The sequence below is a fragment of the Gadus macrocephalus genome, chromosome 4 (genome assembly GCF_031168955.1).
Source record: "Gadus macrocephalus chromosome 4, ASM3116895v1".
In the NCBI taxonomy this organism is placed as follows: domain Eukaryota; kingdom Metazoa; phylum Chordata; class Actinopteri; order Gadiformes; family Gadidae; genus Gadus; species Gadus macrocephalus.
In genome coordinates this window covers 6,143,204-6,165,822 of record NC_082385.1, presented here as the reverse complement: position 1 = coordinate 6,165,822, position 22,619 = coordinate 6,143,204, and the positions used below count along the sequence as shown (strand labels likewise).

Below are 22,619 nucleotides of genomic sequence, written 5' to 3'. Positions count from 1 at the left end.
ACCTGTACAAACCGATGAGGTTTATTTGCAGTCACAATGCTTACACTATATGCAGCAGACATCCAAACAATTCAGCTACTCACACTATGGACCCCACACATTCACATCAGGGACAGAAACCAAATAATAAAAAAGGAACTCAAAATGAACATCCATGGGAGCGGACACTGGTTAGAGATTCGCTAGTCATCGCAAAATAAACAAAGTTAGCCGCGACTCTGCAGGGTTAATACCAAGTCGCTGTGTACTCCATTTCTATCTTTTTTTTTTTTTATACTTTTCCGATCTCTACCAAAGCTTGATGTTATTTTTTTTTCTTTCTCTTTAAAAATTAAAACATTTCCTTCACGTGAGCATGGATGACTAGACACTGCGAATGCGATGCTACAGAACTAGAAAGGGGGGGGAGGGAGGGTCTTCGGGTGGTCCAAAGAGGACCTATCGGAGACCACCCCCGACCCAAAGCCCCCCCCCCTGCAGTCTCGCCACCATGAAACGCCACATGCACACCAGGCAACAGAACACTACGCCGATCCTCCGAAACCACACCACGCCACACACACGCGCACACCAACATACTTGCGCATATACGCGCTCACACACACACACACACACACACACGCCCACTCAAAAAGGACTCCACATGGAGGACCTCCACACCACAGAAGGAGTGCAAACAAAATGGCGTGAGGCTACACCCACACGGCCTACCAGAGGGTGGGAACATAGCCGACCCCACGTTGCTTACACGCCCTAACACGACCCTGACTCAACCATAGAGTGGGACCGGGAAGGTGTCCCACTGAAGACCTCCACCGTTAAGGGGTGGGGGGGTGTTCCGGTGTGTACAGACGGTTCAGAGAAGGAAGAGGAAGAAGAAGAGGAGCCGGGAGGACCGTCGTTATCACTGTTCCTAGTCCGGCGCTCGGGGCCAGGACGGCAGCCATTTTCCACCCCTCGACCCTGAGGGTAACTGTACAGAGATGGAGCTTGGATCCACAGCATCCGTTTAGTGTTTTCAACCTTTTTGCGTTGCCATGGTGATGCTCTACCCAATCCAGAGCTCAGGTGCCCCGCCCCTTTCCTTTAAACTATTGTTCCCTGTGCTCTTAATGGTTGGAACCCCCCCCCACCCCCGCCAGACACTGTTGAACTAACTCACTATTACTGAAAAAAAAGCTCACTCAATCACACTCAATTATGCTTGTGTATTTTTTTTTCATTATAAACATTGTTCAAAATGTTACGAAAAAAAAGAAAAAAATGTACACTTTTTTTTTGTTACTCGTGTTTTTTTTCTATACAAGGCAGGCAGAAGCAGATCACTACGATTACCGGCTTTATGTTTCTCTTGTCTCGCTCTTCAAATCCTTAAACACTCACCTCACTCTCGCTCTGTCTAACCGCTCTCACCCATTCCTTCGCTATCATTTCCCTCGTCCAGAATGCGTAGAAGTGCGCCCTCCCTCCCCTCTCCATGATTTCTCGCCCTTTCCCTCCCTCCGAAACCTCGTCCTTCCCCTGCCAGAGGACTAAGCCTATGGAAGCCTCTGCAGACTGGCTTTAAAATAGATCTGTATATATTTATATTATGCTCATATCAAAAAAGGTGGGGGGGCAAGGGAGTCGGGGACCGAGGGTTGAGGAGGTGAGGTGAGGAGGGGGGGCCAATGACAGGAAGTGGGACATGTACAACGTAAAAAGGGTGGTGAACGTTGGTTTTTATTGATCGATACCTCCTCCTCCGCCCGGCCAGGGGGTAAAGATAAAAGTCCTCAGGGCGTCCGGGCCCAAGGTGAGCAAAAAAAAACGATCAAAAAAAGAATGTTGGAGACTGCGACAGCCAATGAGGTGTGAGTAGGGTGAGGAAGAGGAGGAGGAGGAGGAGGGGGGGGGGTTAACGCTAGCAGAGGTATAACCAAGAGGAAGAGGAGGAGGTGGGAGAAGGAGGAAGGGGAGACTGTGGTGGTCCGCAAGGGTCCGACGCTGGGTGTGTGGAATGTCAGCTCATCATGTCGTTGCTGTTGACGCCGTACGTAGAGTTCTTCATGCTGTCGTTGACCTCGCGGCGGAACACAGACAGGTTCTGCGTGAACCTGGGGAGCGGGCACACAGAGAGCAGAACGGGGTGTTAGCCTCTGAGAGAGGGGACAGAGACGATCGGCACTTTGCCAAGCATCGCCTTTTACCAGGATGATAGGTAGTAAACTAAATGATTTTCAGAGGGATGTTAGTGAGCAAGCAAAACACAAAATGTGTTTGAGTCAGGGTCGTCTGTGCGGGATGCATCCGACTGAATTTTCAGAGTTGACTCAGATTGGCCAGTTCAATTGTTTATTTGCCCATTCATGTTGAGAATAAACAAATCTATCCATCTTTTCCAGTTTATCCCGCTATTAAGGGTAAGGGAACAAGTGGATGTAACAGCCGTCATAGAACCCTACGCTAAATCCAACAACAGCACTACACGAGAACCGATGAACATTAAATAAATATGCACGCTCCGCAATCAAGCCATCCATAGCCGCCGTTGAAAGACACTCAGCGGTCTGCACGTGGGTCTAGTGGGGGTCAACGGCTGGACCCTGTCGTGGGATCGCCTCTCTTTAATCCCCGGCGTTTAGGCCCCCGCTTCAACCCCATTGATCCGGCCTTTCAGTTCAAAGTTAACGTCCCCAGAGATTGACCATTGTTAAAAGCACATCTCCATCTTGTGCGGTTCACAGTCGGTGGGGATGGGGGTGTGTGTGTGTGTGTGTGTGTGTGTGTGTGTGTGTGTGTGTGTGTGTGTGTGCCTACCTGTCCCGGTTCTTGGTGAGCAGGTTGCGCTCTATGCCCTCCATCAGGTTCTCGAAACACAAGTGCATGGCCTGCTGCTTCTCCGGCGGCTGGCTGTTGACGATGCTGTTCCTCAGGTCGGCGAAATACTGTCGCCGAGTTCAGACACAGACACACACACACACACACACAGGCAGAGCCACAATGTGAACGAGCGAATCGACCTTACGCGCAACATGTCCGCTGGGTGGAGAGAGGAAAACGATGTCTCTAACCTGTACCTTCTCGTTGAGCAGGATGAGGCCGAGCAGAGGCCGCGACATGGACCACTGGTTCCGGCAGTCCTCGAAGATGATGATGTTCAGGACCGTGGAGAGCATCTGGGGACAGGGGGGGGGACGGGGGGGAGGAGCAGGCGTCCATGCATTAATAAAGCCGTCTATTGGAGCTCCCGGAAATAGGTCGGGGACAGCTGCTATACAGACCGCCAGAAGAATTATAATAAAACGAATTATGTATTTCGATCAAGAGTTTCGCACGCTGCTGCAAAACTGTTGAAAATCCCCCTCTGATCTGCTCCCAGTTTGAGTCTCTTGGAGAGAAACGATTAAATAAGCGAATAAAGAGAGATATTCAAAGCAAGGGTATCTACTTTTAAGAGGCCATCTACTGAATCGGGATAATTTTTACCACATGATCCTTAGCAGTCAGCGTTCCCTAGACCTGACGGACCCTTCAGACTCCACCCCCTCCCCGAGCTCCGCCCACCTGCTGGATCATCTCCGGGTGCTGCCGCATGATGTGGAGGAAGCGGTCGTCCGTCGCCATGGAAGCGGGCCGTTTCTTGGTGGAGCGCGTCAGCTGCTTGAACAGGTAGGTGACGATGTGGTCCAGGCTGGAGCAGCATCCCGTACACACCATCGTATCTGGACACACACACACACACACACACACACACACACACACACACACACACACACACACACACACACACACACACACACACACACACACACACACACACACACACACACACACACACACAGCAGAGGTAAAAAACGACTGCGCGTGTTCACATGCATCTGCGCGAGCATGAACAGGGTCTACAGGGGGATCGGACGGACGGCGTGGGTTACCCAGCGCGGTGAGTCCCTCTGATATGGAGGACAGGATGTACACGGCCACGTGGGGCTCTAGGCTGGCGAAGAAGTTCATGTGGTCCTGGGTCAGCACCTCCAGCAGGGAGTAGAAGGACTGGCTGAGCTTGGGGTAGTCCTGTTGAAACACAGCAGGGAGCCCGTCAGGGAGGGGGTCCCGTCACTGTACTGGGTGCACAGCAGCAGTTTGACCAGAGTTGTGGCAATACATTACTCTGGTAGTACGACAGTGGTATTGTAGCATATGATATTGACCAGGATTGACGACAGCAGCTTACTGTAGCATGAGTGTTACAGTATACTAACCAGGAGGTCACTATGGGGGATGGACAGCAGCAGCTTGATGAAGGTCTGCAGGGCGTTGTCCAGGGCGTCGTCGCCGTAGAGACGGAAAACGCCGAAGTTGACGTAGTTGCCGCTGAGCACGGCCTTGAGCATGGCGAAGCACACCGACACGCCCTTCAGCTTCACGCCGTACACCTGGTCCTTCGGCACCTCGCCCAGCGTCAGGATGCGGTTGCCTGGGCGACGGGAGGGGTGAGGACCAACGGGCGGGGTTAGAGAGCGACGTGGGGAGGTTTTTGTGATTGTGACAGATTTACACCGGAAAAACAGCTGGGTTGTTGAAAAAATAATACGAATTTTATGCTTCCAAACGTCTATAAGATGCTGCTGTTTATGTGAAAATATGTCAAAGAAATTGATAAAATTAGGTATGGAAACATGCTTCCGAAAATATAGGAAAGAGGCGAAAGCGATGGCAGAACTATCAGATTTGCTTTAAGAGGTTCAAAAACTGAAGAGCTTCATTGAACCACTTAAAGCGCTGAGAGAGCCGACGACGACAACTAAAAGTAGTAGTCACGGAGATCTCCAAAGATTTTCATGTCAATTAAAAGATGAGTTAAGTCCCTATGTACTAGCGTCGAATGAGCGAACACACATGGAGAGTGAGCCTACGACCTACCGATGAAAGCCCTCGCAGGGCTGTGAGTGGTACAAACTGGGTGTCGATGGAGACACTCCCGCGATGCGTTCAAATCAAAAGCGGTGCCGTTAACGAGGCATGTTCTATCATCCAGAGGTGGAGTAGGCGTTGGGGGAGTGTGTTGAGTTACCGCAACACACTCGCTCCCTTGTTTGTGTAGTGACGCGTTGTTCTTTTGGCCACGGGGGTCCCCAAAGAGAACAAAACTGAGATCTTCGAGACCTTTCACTTTAATGTTTGCTATTTGTTTTTAAATTTAGTTTGACTTTGAATTGGGTTAAAAAAAACAAACAGATAAATAGCCCGATTTTCAGGGGGGGGAAATAAAAAACGGAAAAAACAATTGAGTAGGGTTAGGGTCACAAACAGACGACAACGAACAAACGTCAACAAAAAAACGTTGAGACACACTGCCACTGTGGGGAGCTCACCTCGAGAGGGGTCAAAAGGTCAGAGGTGAAAGTTAGGAGGAGGTGGTTGGTGGTGGTGGTGGTGGTGGTGGGAGGAGAGGGTTTGGATTGAGGGTGAGGAGGAGGAGGAGGAGGAGGAGGAGGAGGAAGGGCAGGGCAGGGAGGGGTAGGTATGGTCTGGTGGAGGTACCGTAGGTAGTGATCATTTTGCTGGTTTCCCTGAACAGAAGGATCCCATTGGGCGAGGAGACGTCAAACTGTAGCCGTTGGGACCTGGGTGGGGGGGGGGGGGGGGGGGGGAGAGGCAGTAAGACAGCCGCAGGCGACCGAGGGTGGTTAGAGGGTTAGAGGAGAGATGACTTCAGTACAGACCAGAGTGGTGGAGCACAGAACCCTAGAACCAACACCTTCTAGAAAGCTCCATGAGCACCATGAAGAAACACAGTGCACCAGACGGTTTAGTGGATTATTACTAGAATAGATCCAGGGACATTTGACGAATTAAAGAATCATCAAGTTTATACAGATTTTGATCTATAACCAAAAACAATTCAAATCCATGAACAACACTACTATCAATAGATTCCCTGTCTGTGGGATAACCGCCTCAGCATGTCATCATGTTATTAACCTCAATGAAATAGGATTTATTGAAAAGAGAATCTTTACTGAAGATCAATATTCATGGAGGAAGGAAATACCGCAGAAAAAAATTCTAAATAAGATATAAAATAATAAAAAATGGCTGATTACATTTTTCTTAATCTACATCCACACAACACTGAACCACAGCATCGCCTGGCAATCAGGCGTCACTCACCTGTTGTGGACGAGCTCAGCCATGAGTTTGAGGACGGGTGTAGTGCATGCAGGGTCGTGGTACCACAACTCTATGGCTCTCTGTAGGATGGGCATGTAGGCCGGGTATCTGACACACTGGGTCAAGGAGAGACGTCAACACAACATGATAGGGGTTCAAGTCAAAACTTTATGGGTTTGATCCCGGTATACCAAGTTCAGGGTTTTAGAAGTGTTTATAAACCTAGCACTTATATTCATATACGCTCACTCTATATAATCTATGGTATGAGTGAGACTACACTAAATATTATAAATGGAAAGGGCCCTTTTTGGGTACCACAGATCATGCATATCATTTGAAACAATTATATAAATAAATAAGCTAAAGACAGACTCTAAGACCAACAGCTCCCCTGGTGGTGGGCGGTCAGTACAGCAGGGGGTGTGAGGATACATCCAGTCAAACAGCATCATGAAGCTGGTCTTGGCGTTGAAGGCGAAAGCGATTCCTCTCAAGTCACGCACCAAACCCACCAGAGTCCTCTGCGAGGGAGGACAACACAGCGACACGTTGTGGTTACAGCGGAGCCCAAAGCACAGGGCCGCGTCGGGACAGACGCCAATGTTGACTGAATTTTAGCATCCGAAATTATTTTGAAGCAGGCGGATAATACGGCCAATGTTCGTACTCTGTGTGCTTTAGTCTGTTCAAACTATATGATTCTAGTGTGTGTGTGTGTGTGTGTGTGTGTGTGTGTGTGTGTGTGTGTGTGTGTGTGTGTGTGTGTGTGTGTGTGTGTGTGTGTGTGTGTGTGTGTGTGTGTGTGTGTGTGTGTTCACCTTGGCCTCCTGTTCGTTGAAGGTGTTGGTGCTGAGCATTTGGGCCACGGTTTCGAAGGCGGCCGTCAAGGGCAGCATGAACTGCTCAAACTGGTCTTCATCTTCCCCTGCACAGAAATATTTGTCAAACGCCATCACCAGCACCAGCACAGTTATCAGAGGCACACATCAAACATTACCACAACCACAATCATCAGACACACACGACAAACATCACCTCCACCACAATTATCAGAAACACATCAAACATCGCTATAGCCACAATTATAAGACACTCATCAGATATCACTATCACCGCCGCCATTACCAAATCCAACATGCATTACTTCTTACAACTTGGGGACAGTGAGAAACCCTGAAATCTATATAATAGGTTGATATTTGTAAACAGATGTAACGGTTGCCCTCTCCTTGCATTGGTATATAAAAAAATTCATAATCTTTTTGTTCTCCATTTTCATTCAGCATATATTGCCCCCCATAAAGCTGGTTGAGCCTGTAGTTACTATAAAGCGCTGATAATCTTGACCAGTGTTGTAATTACCTAGGTCCACCATGAGGAGGCGCCCAAGTGCCGTGTAGAACGTGGTGCGACAACGCATGTCGCTTAGATTCGACTGGTTGTTCACTCCCAGGAAGGAGAAGTGCTCACTCTACAAAGGCAGAGATTTGAAAAACGTATATCATAAATTATCATAAACATTTTAAAATTCAGTTCTAAATAGCCTACACCACAAACTGGAGACATTGAAGGATGACGATATGCTTGTATAAGATAGTACATAAATGTATATATATTCATTTGTATGGTGTGTATACGAGTCCAATTTGTGACGTTTGCACTCACTGTGTGGTTGTTCAACATGAACTGGACCGCAGTGAGCTTGACCAGCTTCCTCACGCTGCTGTATGTGCAAAACGGCGTCAAGGAGAACCACAGTTTGGAGGAAAAACAAATCGCTTATAAATCAATTAAACAATCTTGAACAATCCTCAACCTTTGGATCAGTGAGTCCCCCCCCCCCCCCCCCCCCCCATGTGGGTCACAAGGGCCTTTTGAGGGTCGACGAGCGTCTGCAAAACCTTCCGCTTAGAAAGAAGCCAATGACGTAACCAAAGTTTAATGTAAATTCATGTTTCAATGGTTTACTCTTTCAATGAGTTTGGCCCGATTGTTGCAGATATCCATTCACTCCATGTTTTCAACAATACATGAAAGCATTTCAGATTACTGCAATATCTGGGTGGTGACACATGTAGGTCCTTGTGCTCAGGCCAGATGAACCACTGCTCTAGTGGGGCGGCCCCTTAACCAGAATACAGCTCTTTGGTTGGATCGTTACCAACCAAAGAGTGTGATTGAGTGTGATTGTGTCAAGTTACTTTCTCACAGCAGAAGTCAGACTGAAGTGATGTGAGGCACAATGGTTGGCGACCTAGCCATTATGCAAAGTTGACACGAAGCACGTGAACATGCACACACAGCGCGTGAACATGCACACATTAACACGACATGTGAACATTAACAGCACAGGCCTGGCGGTAAAGGATATCCTAGAGACAGGTCGTTGAGGAGCTGCAGCGTCTTGGAGGTGATTGGCTCACACTGACCCCAGTACTTTAGGTTGGTGATGCTGTTGGTAGAACACATGTGGAACTTTACTTAACCACCCTGGAACAATAACACACTTTAACAAAAATACACCATAAGCTAATGAGCCGTTGTGACTATGGTAATTACCGAGGTGATTAAACAAAGATTTTTTTTAGTTTTTCAACATTCGGTTCAGAGGTGGCCTCCCAATATAGCGAACACTTTACAATTTAAAATACTGTATGATCAAAAACGCAGCATCAATTCATGCGTCAGTCTACAAAACATTTACACACAAACATTCAGGTGCAGTTGGTAGGTCAATTAATCACAAACAACGTATAGTAAATAAACGTCAATAGGGGTTTCTACTTACATTTTACCAATAAAGACACTAAGTACCATGGTCTCATCATTCAGCCCCAACACGTCCGACAGACGCCGGTAAAGCTGGAGGAGGAACACATGACAGATATGTATTGATCTATTATGATGTATAAATAGCAGGCTGCAATGACATCATGGCAGACTGTCCTAGCATTCAGGGCGCTAAACTCCCCGCTGAAAGGTACTTGGTTCCATGCCCAATGTCCGCCGTCTACCCGTGGTCGTCCTTGGAACAAGATGTCCTCTATCTGTCCGTTAATGACCTTCCTGAATTCACTGGGACACTGAATAGAATATTAGAGGGAAAGTCTTTGGAAGAGAAGTGAATCAAACCACTGCATCTCGCAAGGTCGAGGTTTATATCCAACTGTTACGCACATTTCTATCTAACATTGATGAGATCTGGCATTATCAAGGGATCTATAAAACACACAATATCAAGGTCACCAGACATATAATTCAGATGTGACGTGAGTGACTTTCTAGAGACGAGACACCTTTTGATAAATAACCCTGAAAGCATTTCAGAGGGTGGATGGACACTGCGGCATATACGCTTAGATTTGATATTCAATGGGATAATTCCTCCAACCCTAACTCCCTGATGTGCAGAAGCACTATCTTTATACAGTTACTTAGCATTTCAATAGAATGCCCACTTTCCCCAATGGAGGAGAATATAGAGTGCGTGTGATTGTTTTATTTTTTTTATACATCTTAAATTAACGGGGATTAAGATTTTATATAGAGGTTCATTCATAGAGTCAAATAAATACAACAAGGTCACTTATTTCTCTTCCTTCTCCCCCATATAATTGCATTGATGCAGGTGACACACAAAGGATCCTCATTTTAAATGGATTGGTTCGGGTACCATTCTGCGAAACAAACAGACGTGTTCGCTGTCAACACAAGCTTTTCCATTCCGTTAAACGCATTAAACCAAGTTTTCCCTAGGACATCTGCCAAGAATCATACAAGTCACATTTGGGTTTTCTACTCAACTTAGGGATTCACTCATGCATTACTGGCTCTGTCCCTCCCCCCCCCCCCCCCCCCACCCGCCAGATATCAATCCATCTATCCATCTTTATAGATATCCATACATACATCTATCTTTAGATACATCTATTAATCTAAAGATATATCCATCTATCGCTATATCTCTATATTTATATCTACCCATCTATATCTATATATATCTATATCTATATCTATATCTATATCTATATCTATATATATATATATATATATATATATATATGATGGACCTCCACCACTGATCTGCACCGTCAGCATTCTGCGGCACTCTGGCCACGTATACAAAACGCGCTGGGTCAGCAGGAGGTAATGAACTCCGCCGCGTCATGTTGACGGGGGGCAGAGAACACAGCGCTGAAACAACAGCGAGGGGGGTAAAGGCACTGCAGGCTCCGGCGCATAGGGGGTCCTCTACAAAAGCATGTCCGTCAGCAGTGTATACAGGGGCCGGCGTAAGGCGCGGGACAAAGGACCTCATCGTCTGCGTCCACTTGGCTCCCCTCGGTCTGACACCGTGCCGTTCAGAGAGAGAGACGAATATAAACACCGGAACCAGGGAACACAGGGGACACAGGCCGCAGCCCGGTCAGAGCTATCCTGCCCTCGTTGCTAGCCTCCAACTCTCTTTTCAAGAGGAACCATCATTTAAGTCAGAGCCCCTCTAGTGCGGAACAATGGTTCAGCTACTTGACGTCTGCCAAGAGGCAAATAATTAGTTTAGGGGTGACGCAAGCGCAAGGGGGTTTACGGAGCCATTAACGTCCTCGCGGACCCTCCTTTCATCCACCGGAAGGGCCTGACGTGCGCCTCCCAAAAATGTTACCCTGGGGTCGAGGCGACGCAGCAGCAAGGGCTGTGATTGGTCCGCTCAGGTAAACCCGACGCAGGACCCAAACAGGTTCACGACTGCGTCGACGTGTCGGCATGGTCCTTGCGTGGCCTCGGCGGTGGAACCATAATCAGCCCTAGAGTCGCATCAGGTGAAAACTGGTTTGTCAGCCTCTCAAGACCCCCAGTGGGGTCCACGGTTAAGGCCCCGGGCGTCCCCTACTAACACTTTGTGGATGCGTCAAATAAAGACTTCAGGCGGCATCAGATGTCCTGTTTAGCCAAGAAAATGTGTCATAATAATAACAGTGTCTGTTTTGATGTCAAGCGAAGCCAAATGAATCATCCTCATCTCTTTATTTATTGTCATGAGTCACTTCCTTCGTTTTTTGATGCCGAGACGTCACTACTTTCACAGAATGTGTTTGACATCCGTTGTTAGGGCTGTCGTGGTATGTTTGGACCCCAGGAGGACTGGCACACTACTGTGTTTTCAGCTCATTGGAATATTTAGAAAATAAATAAATCCCACTGAACGCCTGCTGTGAAGTGCATCCTCCCTGATCCTGTTCCTGGCCACAGAAGCTTCTGAATGAGCAGAATTGGCTGAACCACTTGAGAGGACTTCTGCAGCCTGACCCGCAAAGACGGTTTGTACCACAGAACCATCTGGGCAGTCAACCTTGGAAAGTGCTTTGTTGTGTGCTTTGTTGGCCCGGTCCAAAAATACTTGGCACGTGAATGGATGAACCATCTGTCTGTCACTAAGTGACTCCTAGGACGCTGATTGGTTGGGAAACAGACGCACAACTTGAAGGCTGGCAGGATGGCACCTCGCAAGACGGTAATCCCTCTAACTCAGCCGCCTCGCAAGGGGAGGACTGGAAGGGCGGCAGCAGGGGGATGGTTTGAGTTACCTTGGAGGACTTCTGCACCTGGTCTCCGATGTAGATCTTCCTGAACTGTTCGAAGAAGCTGAGCATGGCCAGCTCCAGCCTCTCGTTGCCGGCCTGGGCCAGCCGGGAGTCCGTCAGGTTCATCAGCTGGAGCACCCTGTAGGGACAAACACACACGATTACACCGCAAGTACTGAAGGACACGGATCACGTCCTCACAGTCCACTCCGTGGTAGACTGTACCAACTGGTACAGACGTGAGTCGGATCGGACCGATCATACAGTGAGCGGGCACAACTTGTGATGTCACAAATGGGAAATGACGTGAGTGGACACAACTTGTGATGTCACAAATGGAAATGACGTGAGTGGACACAACTTGTGATGTCACAAATGGAAATAATGTGGAGCGGACACAACTTGTGATGTCACAAATGGAACTAATGTGAGCAGACACAACTTGTGATGTCACAAATGGAAACAATGCGAGTGGACACAACTTGTGATGTCACAAATGGAAACAATGCGAGTGGACACAACTTGTGATGTCACAAATGGAAACAATGCGAGTGGACACAACTTGTGTACATGGTGATCTTACCGACACACCAGCTCGCCGTCCATGGCGTCCTGCTCGTCCGTGCTGGCGAACGACACCCGTCCGCCGATCACCGCGCCGATGATGTACACCAGCCATGTCAACCGTCCTGCATGGCAACCGCATAGCAACAGGCCTTTAGTGAGATCCCTGATGCAAATTCAGCCAGCGGCACTAGTACACGTGTGTAGACGACAACTCTCCCAGAACGCAACGAGTGGACCAAACAAACCCCATCCTGGTTTAATGAGGCTAATTTAAGAGACCATATGATAATTATTCATAATTCGTAGAGCTTTTTATAAAATCCCACTGTAGGGTTTGAACATTGTGACGTCACATCGGACGTGGGAAGATTTCCACTTTCGCAACACTAGTGCATTCTACACAACCATGCTGGGGTGTCCTCCCCCAGCATGCATAGCTTCTAATAACATGGGTTTGACCCCCAAATCCCCGACTATGGGCACTTCCTGCCTGTTTACGCAAGCGCTTTCTTCTCTAAAAACAAAGCATTGTTTGAAGTCAATTTCAGTAGTAGTTGATTAAATCTTGGCAGAAATGGTTTGGTCACAACTTCTCCGCTCAAGATAAGGAAACTGCAGACTAAGAGTAAACATTTAGAAAAGCAGATTAAATCAATAAAGAAAAAAAGCAATAGTAAAAAAAATAAAAAAGAGAAAAAGCAAACAGACTAAATAAAGACTAAACACAAGACGAGAATATAAACACTAATATTCGAGACCAAAATTATATATTTTCTTTTTTTTTTGACCCCCCGCAAAAAAAAGAAAAAACAGAAAATCTCCCTCAACAACGCACACGCATAAAAAGCGTTCAGGTGTGTGTGGGCGGGCGGAACACGTACCCTCCTGCACCGTGGCGTCGGCGGGGCTGGCGTTGGTGGACTGCAGCAGCTCCTGGTAGCTCTGGGCGGCCTGGTCGAAGAGCTGCACCAGCAGGGCGCACGTCTTCTCATACTCACATCGGCCGATGGTGGATAGCTGGTCCAGCTGCTGCTGCACCAGGCCCGCGTCGTCCAGGGGGTCCTCCAGACCGTCCCTGGGGTAGGAGGGGGGGGTACATGGGAGAGACGTTAGAGGAGGTCGCTGGGGGTCTCGTCCGAGGACACGCGCCATATCACAGGACACATGTGTAGCTACGGAACCGAGGACGGACACGGATTGAACACGCCAACACACACACACACACACACACACACACACACACACACACACACACACACACACACACACACACACACACACACACACACACACACACACACACACACACACACACACACACACACACACACACACACACACCCTTTATTTGGAGTATCGGTCAATATATCGATTTGTGAAATCGTTTACTCCCAGATATTGGCATCGGCCCCTAAAGTCGGGCTCTATTTCACAAAGCGCTGGTTCACCTCAGGATGACGTGGACGGACTCCAGGCGCGAGGTGATGTAGGCCTTGGTGACCTCCGGGGTGTAGGTCTCCAGAAGGTGGGGCTCCGTGGCCTTGACGTAGGGCACCGACGCCGCCAGACGCTGCCATAGGCTCAGCAGGTAGTGGACGCTGTTGGGGGCGAACTCCCAGTGCTGAGCCACAGTGGGGGGGAGAGAGAGGGAGAAGATGGTTGAGTCACATGAAAGCGCTTGAGGTTACTGGAAGATTTTCCAATAACTCCAATTAATCTGGTACGGATCAATCACATTTATAGAAAATCTGGTTGAAATCAATTTCGATAATTACAAGAAGTTTGAATTGAATTGTCTCCGATTACTAAAATGAGGTTTGGATTGAATGTACCCTTTCCACAGGTCAATACCAGGCTAAAGTAACCCCAGGTTTGACCTTAGCGTTTACTCTTTAACTGAGCTTGGCCCTCAGGGGTCACAAAGATGACAAGAGAAGAACCCCACAAACCTGAAGACTGGTGACGGTGAAGTTGGCGATGAGGCGGATGACTTCGGGGTAGTTCTCCACCTTGACCAGCTCCCCCAGCTGGTAGTTACTTTTTAGTCTCGCCAGCAGACGACAGAACTCATGGTAGTTGTTGGGATCTGGCAGACACTGGAGTACAGAGCGCACGGGTCACAACGCACTCAACACCAGAGGGATGGACCATGGAGGTCACATACAGCCACTTTGTAAATAATTGTTTTGTAGGACAGAAAAATATTTTATAAAATACCCAAATGATTAATTTGACATTACATTTGGACATTTCAAATATAATCTCTATGTGTGCACGTGTGCTTATGTGTGTGCACTTGTGTGTGTGTGTGTGTGTACGTGTGCACGTGTGGTTATGTGTGTGTAAGTGTGCTTATGTGCGTGTACTTTTGTACGCGTGTGTGTACGTGTTTGTGTGTGTACCTGAGGGTTTGCCAGTATCCTCTTCACTCCATCGACGAGGTGCGACAGGAACTTTGCCCTCTCTGCGTTGTTGAAGAGCGACCTTCGAACAGAGGCGATCTGTACTAGACATGACAACACCTGACAAGAGAGAAACACGCAAACATTAAAAAAACCAGGGACACAAGAAAGTTTTCATTGACAACAAAAAGATTTGTTCGATTTTTTTAACGTTTGGGTAAAACCAAAATCCGATTTGTCGTTTATGATGTAGTGATCGTTAACGTACCAACGGGGACAGGGACGGTGGGATGGAATGATATAAATTGAAAAAGAGCTGCAGGGTCGAGGAATCGAGAAATGCTGAAAGATTAGGAAAGAAAAACAACTTTAGAGTCACAAATTTCACTCCACATGGTATGCAATCATATTTAAGAATAATTGAACTGGTTCCCAATTGGTGTTGTTAACGTGGCCAATTTGCTAACTTCACCCGACTGTGACGAACATAAATATTCACAGAAATATTTGCTCTTCTGATACTGTAAGCAGCCAATACGCCACATCGTTTTGCCTGATAAATGACTCAACTAATTAGTCCATTATCAAAATGCAATAAAATCCGAGTCCAATGAGCCAATGAAACTTGCGCAGCTCACAGAGCTCGTTTCCTATTGGTGGAAGCCTTGCAGTCACCTGATCTCCAGGAGGTGGGGATCTGGACAGTACAGAGGTCGTCCGAGGACTCGTCCGTGGACGTTCCTATGAAGTCGTAGTTGAGGCAGTTGTAGCTGAGCTTCAGCAGCTGCATGAGGAGCCCGTGCTGGGATTCATCGTTCAGGTTCAAGTTCTTCCCCGACGCCTGGGGACCAAAGGGGGAGCAGGCGACACCCACAAGGGCCAGTTAGTTCAATATGATCGGTACAATTACAAGGAGCCAGTACAGAGACAGGTTATTAAGGAGGAGGGAGGTGTGAGACAGTACAGACAGGTCATAAAGTAGCAGGTAGGGACAAGAAAGCAGAGACAGGTCATTAAGGAGCAGGTAGGGGCTTATACAGTAGTGAGACAGGCCATTTAGGACCAGGTAGGGGTTAGACAGTAGAGTCACATCATTAAGGAGCAGGTAGGGGTTAGACAGTACAGTCAGGTCATTAAGGAGCAGGTAGGGGTTAGACAGTAGAGACAGGTCATTAAGGAGCAGGTAGGGGTTAGACAGTAGAGACAGGTCATTAAGGAGCAGGTAGGGGTTAGACAGTACAGTCAGGTCATTAAGGAGCAGGTAGGGGTTAGACAGTAGAGACAGGTCATTAAGGAGCAGGTAGGGGTTAGACAGTACAGTCAGGTCATTAAGGAGCAGGTAGGGGTTAGACAGTAGAGACAGGTCATTAAGGAGCAGGTAGGGGTTAGACAGTAGAGACAGGTCATTAAGGAGCAGGTAGGGGTTAGACAGTACAGTCAGGTCATTAAGGAGCAGGTAGGGGTTAGACAGTAGAGACAGGTCATTAAGGAGCAGGTAGGGGTTAGACAGTACAGTCAGGTCATTAAGGAGCAGGTAGGGGTTAGACAGTACAGTCAGGTCATTAAGGAGCAGGTAGGGGTTAGAGAGTACAGAGACAGCTCATTAAGGAGCAGGTAGGGTTATACAGTACATACAATTCAAGAGGAAGGGGTTAAACAGTACATTGACAGGTCATTAAGGAGCCGGTACGGGTTAGTCAGTCGAGACAAATCATTAAGGTGCAGGTTGGACCGCTTGTTCTGGTATGCCGACGTAGGCCAAAAACATCTAGGTTGATTACCCCAAGACAATGTTAACCAACGCTTCTTCAGAGGCATCTACTTCAAACCCACTCTCGTCGGCCGTCATACCTGTTTGAGCAGGTTACAGGAGAGGGTGAAGATGTCGAAGAGTGACGAGTCTCTGAACGACGACGCAATCTTCCTGTGTTTGGTGAGGGGGTGCGTCGTGTCCGCCTGCCCGTCAATGACACACAGTAGGGAGCAATGATCAATCAGCCCATCAGTGGACACAGCTCTATCTCAGTGTGACCCAGCGAGAGGGCCAGGCGGGCTTACCTGATTGATTTCATTGGTCAGCTGGGACAGAATGGTCACTCCTATGATGCAATGCTCCACACTGTCCTGCTACAATACGTGAGCACATAGGACGGTAGATGTGAGCGCAAACACACCACACCATTAGCAGGAAGAAACTACATCGGCATCCGTCTTACAATGTTCACACACACACACACACACACACACACAGAGCATGCAGATACCAACAAGTGTAGTAACACAGAAACAACACACACGGACAAACTCACGCCCGCGGTTATACAGACACACACACACACACACACACACACAGCACTTCAGACTCGCACTCAAACAGTCTAGCAAAGTCGAGCGGTTGCTGTGCCACAGTGTTGGTGAAGTGCAGGGGTAGTCCACACATGGCCATGGCATTCACAGCTGCCAGCAGGCGTTTCAGAGGGACGTTATTGTGGACAGTGGGCAGTTCACACACTCGGCTCATGGAGGTTGCACCAGGGCTGTGATTATGGCATCATTGGTGGACGCCGGATCGCATAGTTAATTACTATGGCGGTGACTATAAATTTGGTTTCTCTCACACACACACACACTTTCTCACACACACACACTTTCTCACACACACACACACACACACACACACACACCTACCTGTAGAAAGCGCGTGACGTCAGCGATGACATTCCGGAAGACGTAGTCGTCCTTCTGACAGTCGAACCAGCCTAGCTTGGTGATGCGGGCGTACAGCTGGATCAGCGCCTGGGTCACAAACGCCGCGAGCTTGGGCCGCGTGGCCAGGTAGTTCAGCACATAGTTCCCTGGGCACAGAGCACCGCAGACGCCAGTTAAACACAGGGATTCTACACCATGACCCATGGTGGATTATAATGAGGTGACTGCACACATTTGGTTCCAAAATGTGTGCTGTGCTTGTACTTTCAGAGTTTGTCACCAAAATGTACTTTCAGACAGTGTGTTCAAAATGTACTTTCAGTGTGTCCAGAATGTATTTTCAAAAATCTTTATCGTCCAATGAATCTATCCGCCATTGCAGTGGCAGGTTTTAATATTTGACCCTGAATAGGGGGTGTGATGAAAAGTGGGAATCAAACCCATGAAACAATGCCATGCAGTTGCAGTGCCATTGGTGAGCAGTGCCAGTGCCACGTTCTACCAGCTGTATTCGACAGGAACAGATTGCTTAATACCGGACGTTTCAAACGTGGCCAAAAATGTTGTTTGCCCGGTGTGCAGTAATGAGCACACAACATGCTAGAAAATGCATTTCCTGCAGAAAATGCGGTGAGTGCTGTAGTTCAAAGTGAGGTTGAATTTTTAATAAAGCCACATAGATTAAGACATAAAGAAACGTTAAATAATATCAAAATTTAGTTTGGATATTATTGAAGATAGAATTATTGAATGGAATAGAATTATTGTATATAATTATATAGTTGAAGCACCAGAGGACGGCTTGGCCGTCCTCCCATTGACTCCCATGTTTAAAAAAAATATATAGTATTTTAAAAGTAGAATATCGTAAAAAGTAAAAAAAAAAAAATATTCAAACGAAGCGCTCAATTCCAAGCTATTCTGAAAATTTTAAAATTTGAATGGAGTCTCTAGGGGAAATATTTAGGAAGGAGATGGGTCCCAAAGTTTGTAGGGAATAATAAAGAGGAAAGAAAGAACTTATGAATAACAATAGTTGAGCGCTGCATGCAGCACTCACCTAATAATTCTGTTGCAGTTTGCAAGCATCGTTGCATCATGTTAATATTAATGAGGTGTATTCAGAAGATTGGAGGAAGCTTCGGTCCTCGGGGGAGAACTTACGGATGTCGATGCGTTGCTCGAGAGGCAGAGGGTTGCCGGTTCGAGACACCAGTTTAGACAGACAGGTGGCTGCAAGCAGCTGGGAATATGAAGACTGGGGGACAGAGGACGAGACAGAAAGAGAGAGAGAGAGAGAGAGAGAAGGTGTCAGCACTGAAACGTAACAAGCGGTAATAAAGTACTTGCATCATCGTACTGTTAAAAGATAAATCTAGTATATCAGCATTCATGAGCTCATGCCACCTACAATATGTGGTGGTGGCACATGTTTTTCATTCTTCTATAGCACAAGTGTTTATTTATTTACAACAACAACACACTAATAATTGAGGGGGGTGCAGTAGAGGCCCCTATGACACACACATTTTTATTATTTTTGGGCACAGAATATAATGTTGTCTTGGCTGACAGCAGGGGCACTAGTAATCTAGCCACATATGTGTGCCAGGGCTGGATGCTTCGAGGGGGAAACACCATCATAACACCCTTTCCGCCCAATCATCAAAAAGAGTCGTCGATTTTATGACTCACTGTGGATGTTTCCTGATCTGATTACTGGAGTATTTATACTGGCTACACCTTAGTTGCAGTGCTCCTGGTCCCCTATTGGTCACGAGCCCCCAGCCCGGTGACCAATAGCAGGCCGGTTGAGAGACCGACGGAAGGAAGAGGTGGGTACTACTCACGCTGCCTCGCTCCAGCAGTAGCTGGCATTTGCTGAGACAGTCGGTGCTGTTGGTGAACTCGACCAGGGCTTTCTCCGCTTGGTGCCGGACCGCCGTGTCCGTGGTCTCGTACAGCTGTTTACATAGGATCTCCAGCTGGGCAAGGCCCTGCGCACACACACACACACAGACATGCAAACACACACACACAGACATGCAAACACACACACACACACACACACACACACACACACACACACACACACACACACACACACACACACATTAGAGAAAGATGCATATGGTTTCACAAGAAAACAGACTTGAGAAGTGTGTACTGAGATGTTACCTTACTATTATTTATTTCAAAATGATTTGTCACAAGTATTCCCCATAGCAAATATTACAACCAAGTAGTAAACAATTAACTCACTTTTTCCGACACAATTCATTCCACCTAAAAACACTTTGCCCCTTCAAGGTACAGAGAGTATTGGAATAACATTTCACTCTGTACCGTGAAAGTGTTTTAGTCAACAACAAATAAAGTGAGCAACATATAAAGATATGAATCCCCTGTTAAAGAGAATTAAGAGGGATAACCGGTTGCCTGTGGAATGCCTTATCGCTTCATGGAACAATCATCCCAGATCAACTTCTTGCACCATGAAAGATGACACCTCACCAATAGTGAGGAAGCACCAGGAAACAAACCCAATTACTGAAACCAAGCATGACCGACTTCCTCCGTGTTCAAATGTGTATACTGATTAACAGGTAACATGACGTTCATGACTTTCTTTCCACTAAGTTTTTCTCAACCCAAGATTCAGAGCAGCGTGAAGATTGCAGTCATTGTTACATACCAACCCATAAACACCCCTGCAAATAACAAACATAATAATAATAATAATAATAATAATAATAATAATAATAATATCCATTTAATGAGCAGATGAACACAAGGAATGACTGCTCAAGCATGCCTTTGTTTCAGGTTTTGGCTGGCGGGTATAAAAATATTTAGTTGTAGCATAAGTAATGGTACAAGCGTTTTGTTCTTTTTTGGAAACAGCTGACTGGTGATAAAGGCGACAGCGTTCCCAGACACACATCAGTCGATGGGCCGAGCAACAAGGTGTGGAACGCCCAGTAATTGTTACAGATAACACTCGTCTGCCTGAGAGGACAACACTGCCGGGAGTAGATATGGCGAACCCAGGGCTGACCAGGGGGAACTCTCTAGACCTCACACGCCTGGCTTCTGCTCTGCTAAAGGAATCGTCGCTAGGGGGGCGGGAGGTCCAGCAAATCAGGTTTAACCCTGAGGACAGCCCACTTCGGGTCTGGTTAGGTGTTCAATACGGAGAAATAGTCAAACAAATATAAATTGCATCCTTGTTATTTTGTTCAATATGCTGGACTGTGGGGGTGGGGACACAATGTGTAGGGTCACTTGCAACCACAGATGGTCTTTAGCAAAGCGGTTTAAATTACCGGCGAGCTGGCGAATTATTCAGCAGCCTTTTCTGGCACTCATGTAAAAATGGCAGGAGGGGACTGTTGTAGTGTAGTTGATGTGGTTTTTCCATAATAGTTCTGCTAAGGGACGGTCGATATCAATAGAAAGCTTTTACATAATTTTTTTTACATAAGCTACTGATATAAGACCATGGAACATGTGTTGAAGCCTGATGGGAATTTATAAAAACATAATCAACCAATTCTCAAGCCCAAGCAATAAAACCAAATCATTTTAATCACAAGCTCTTAATCCAAAGTTTTTAGGTCTTTACACAAATACCTCTATTGGCCTCCTATCAACAATCAAATTACAAAATTATGACAGCTCCGTTACACACCTTCAATTGCCATTGAAAAGTATAAGTTACCCTTTAATATTTAAACACCATCCCCATCTGCTTTGAAAATAAATACAAATGTAAAAGGTGCCAAGCCATCCGTCTGTAGCAGGTTAAAATGGGACATTAGATCTTCACTCCACAAAATTACTTTTCTTGGCCCATGTGAAATGTTGGATAGTGTTATTAAGAAGTTACTATTACAAGTTTATACTGTTAATTATTGGGTTATCCAATGCACTAGACCCAAACATAAAAGGAATTTCAAGACAAATAACACAACGTATAACCAATTATATAGTCACATTAAAAAAAAAGTTGTCTAAATTCTGCAGTCGATTGGAGGAAAAGATGTGGACACTGCAATAATAACATCGACTTCATATATACATATATATAATTAAATATATATTTAATTGGCTGCAATACATGCATTAGGCAGGGTGTATATGCAATAACAAATAGTATTGAAACACACTTCTGAATAGTTTAAACTGTGGACATCCAACAATGATGAACTCCCAACTTGTGTCCAGCTAAGAAACCCTGGTCACACCAGCAGGGCTGGTTTACAAGATGCGGCTATACAGACAATGCACTGGTACCGTAGATCGCCATCATTGAGTTCCCAACGTTATATTAATCAAGCGTTAAACCCGTCTGTGTAGTATCATTAGAGAGACATTCGGTTGCAGGACCTCAGGTAAATTAAGGGACTAGACGAGTCTGATAAAGACCACATGTGTTTGAATGGGGCAGCGCGGGAGAAGTTGGTGTCAGAGCGAAGCTAACGAGACTAGCCTGGATAACCCTCACCCTAACCCTAACCCTCTCAGAGCTCCACAAACACCACTAAATAACCTTAAATCCCCAGCACCGTGCCTGGATAACATCCGCATGATTGTGTAAAGCGGACTATGTTGTAGCAGGGCTTCTTCTACCCTGACAGCTCCATCCTCCTCGACGTCCATCATCAGGAAGCTTCATTGTTTCTCCTCTCTCATAATTTGAATATAAACCGTGTTGTTGTAGGACTAGGATCTCGACTAGGACGACAGTAACCCTCTGCGACTAAAAGGCATCACGTTACACCCCAAAAGTGCTTTGTTGTGGTTCCACAACAACTGTAGCATGATAGCTTCGGCTAACAACGTTGCTGCAATAAGCCGCCTGCACGATGACAGGCCACAACACACACACACATACACACACACATCCTTACTGTGGACAGGCACGGGGAGACTTCCTGCTCTGTGCATGCTTTAAAAGTTATATTTTAAACATAAAATGATGCGTCTGTGTCCGTGTGCGAGTACACTTTGCCCTTCAGCAATGGTTGGTTGATTACAAAAACATATAGCTCTGCTTACCTGCACATGATCCGCCATTTTTCTCCATTTCATGCACCTCTCACTCCCCCGCTTATGGGAGGAGGAGGGGAACAGCGCCTCCAGCGGTAGGTTGTTGTTTATTCAAAAAAAAAAAATATTTCTCAGCGTGAATGATTTTAAT

The 22,619-nt window shown here is 46.7% G+C and overlaps 1 protein-coding gene across 2 annotated transcripts; it reads right to left on the bottom strand.

Moving 5' to 3' along the window:
• Nucleotides 1–5: 5 nt before the first annotated feature.
• xpo7 (exportin 7) lies at nt 6–22,572 on the bottom strand. 2 transcript variants are annotated; one of them, XM_060049691.1, is made up of 28 exons: nt 22,478–22,572; nt 19,267–19,413; nt 18,581–18,674; nt 17,396–17,562; nt 16,766–16,834; nt 16,559–16,663; nt 15,383–15,548; nt 14,976–15,049; nt 14,708–14,827; nt 14,255–14,401; nt 13,754–13,926; nt 13,187–13,380; nt 12,322–12,427; nt 11,742–11,877; nt 8,945–9,018; nt 8,528–8,608; nt 7,822–7,885; nt 7,519–7,627; nt 6,975–7,081; nt 6,589–6,677; nt 6,154–6,261; nt 5,524–5,606; nt 4,242–4,456; nt 3,915–4,053; nt 3,547–3,704; nt 3,054–3,158; nt 2,800–2,927; nt 6–2,096 (listed from the first exon to the last, which is right to left on the bottom strand). In XM_060049691.1, exons 1-28 carry the CDS (start codon nt 22,508–22,510, stop codon nt 2,003–2,005), a joined length of 3,285 nt encoding a protein of 1,094 aa, XP_059905674.1. In that variant the 5' UTR covers nt 22,511–22,572; the 3' UTR covers nt 6–2,002. The 2 variants fall into 2 exon arrangements, with proteins under 2 accessions (XP_059905674.1, XP_059905675.1); XM_060049692.1 differs by having other exon boundaries at nt 3,060–3,158.
• Between the last annotated feature and the right edge of the window lie 47 nt (nt 22,573–22,619).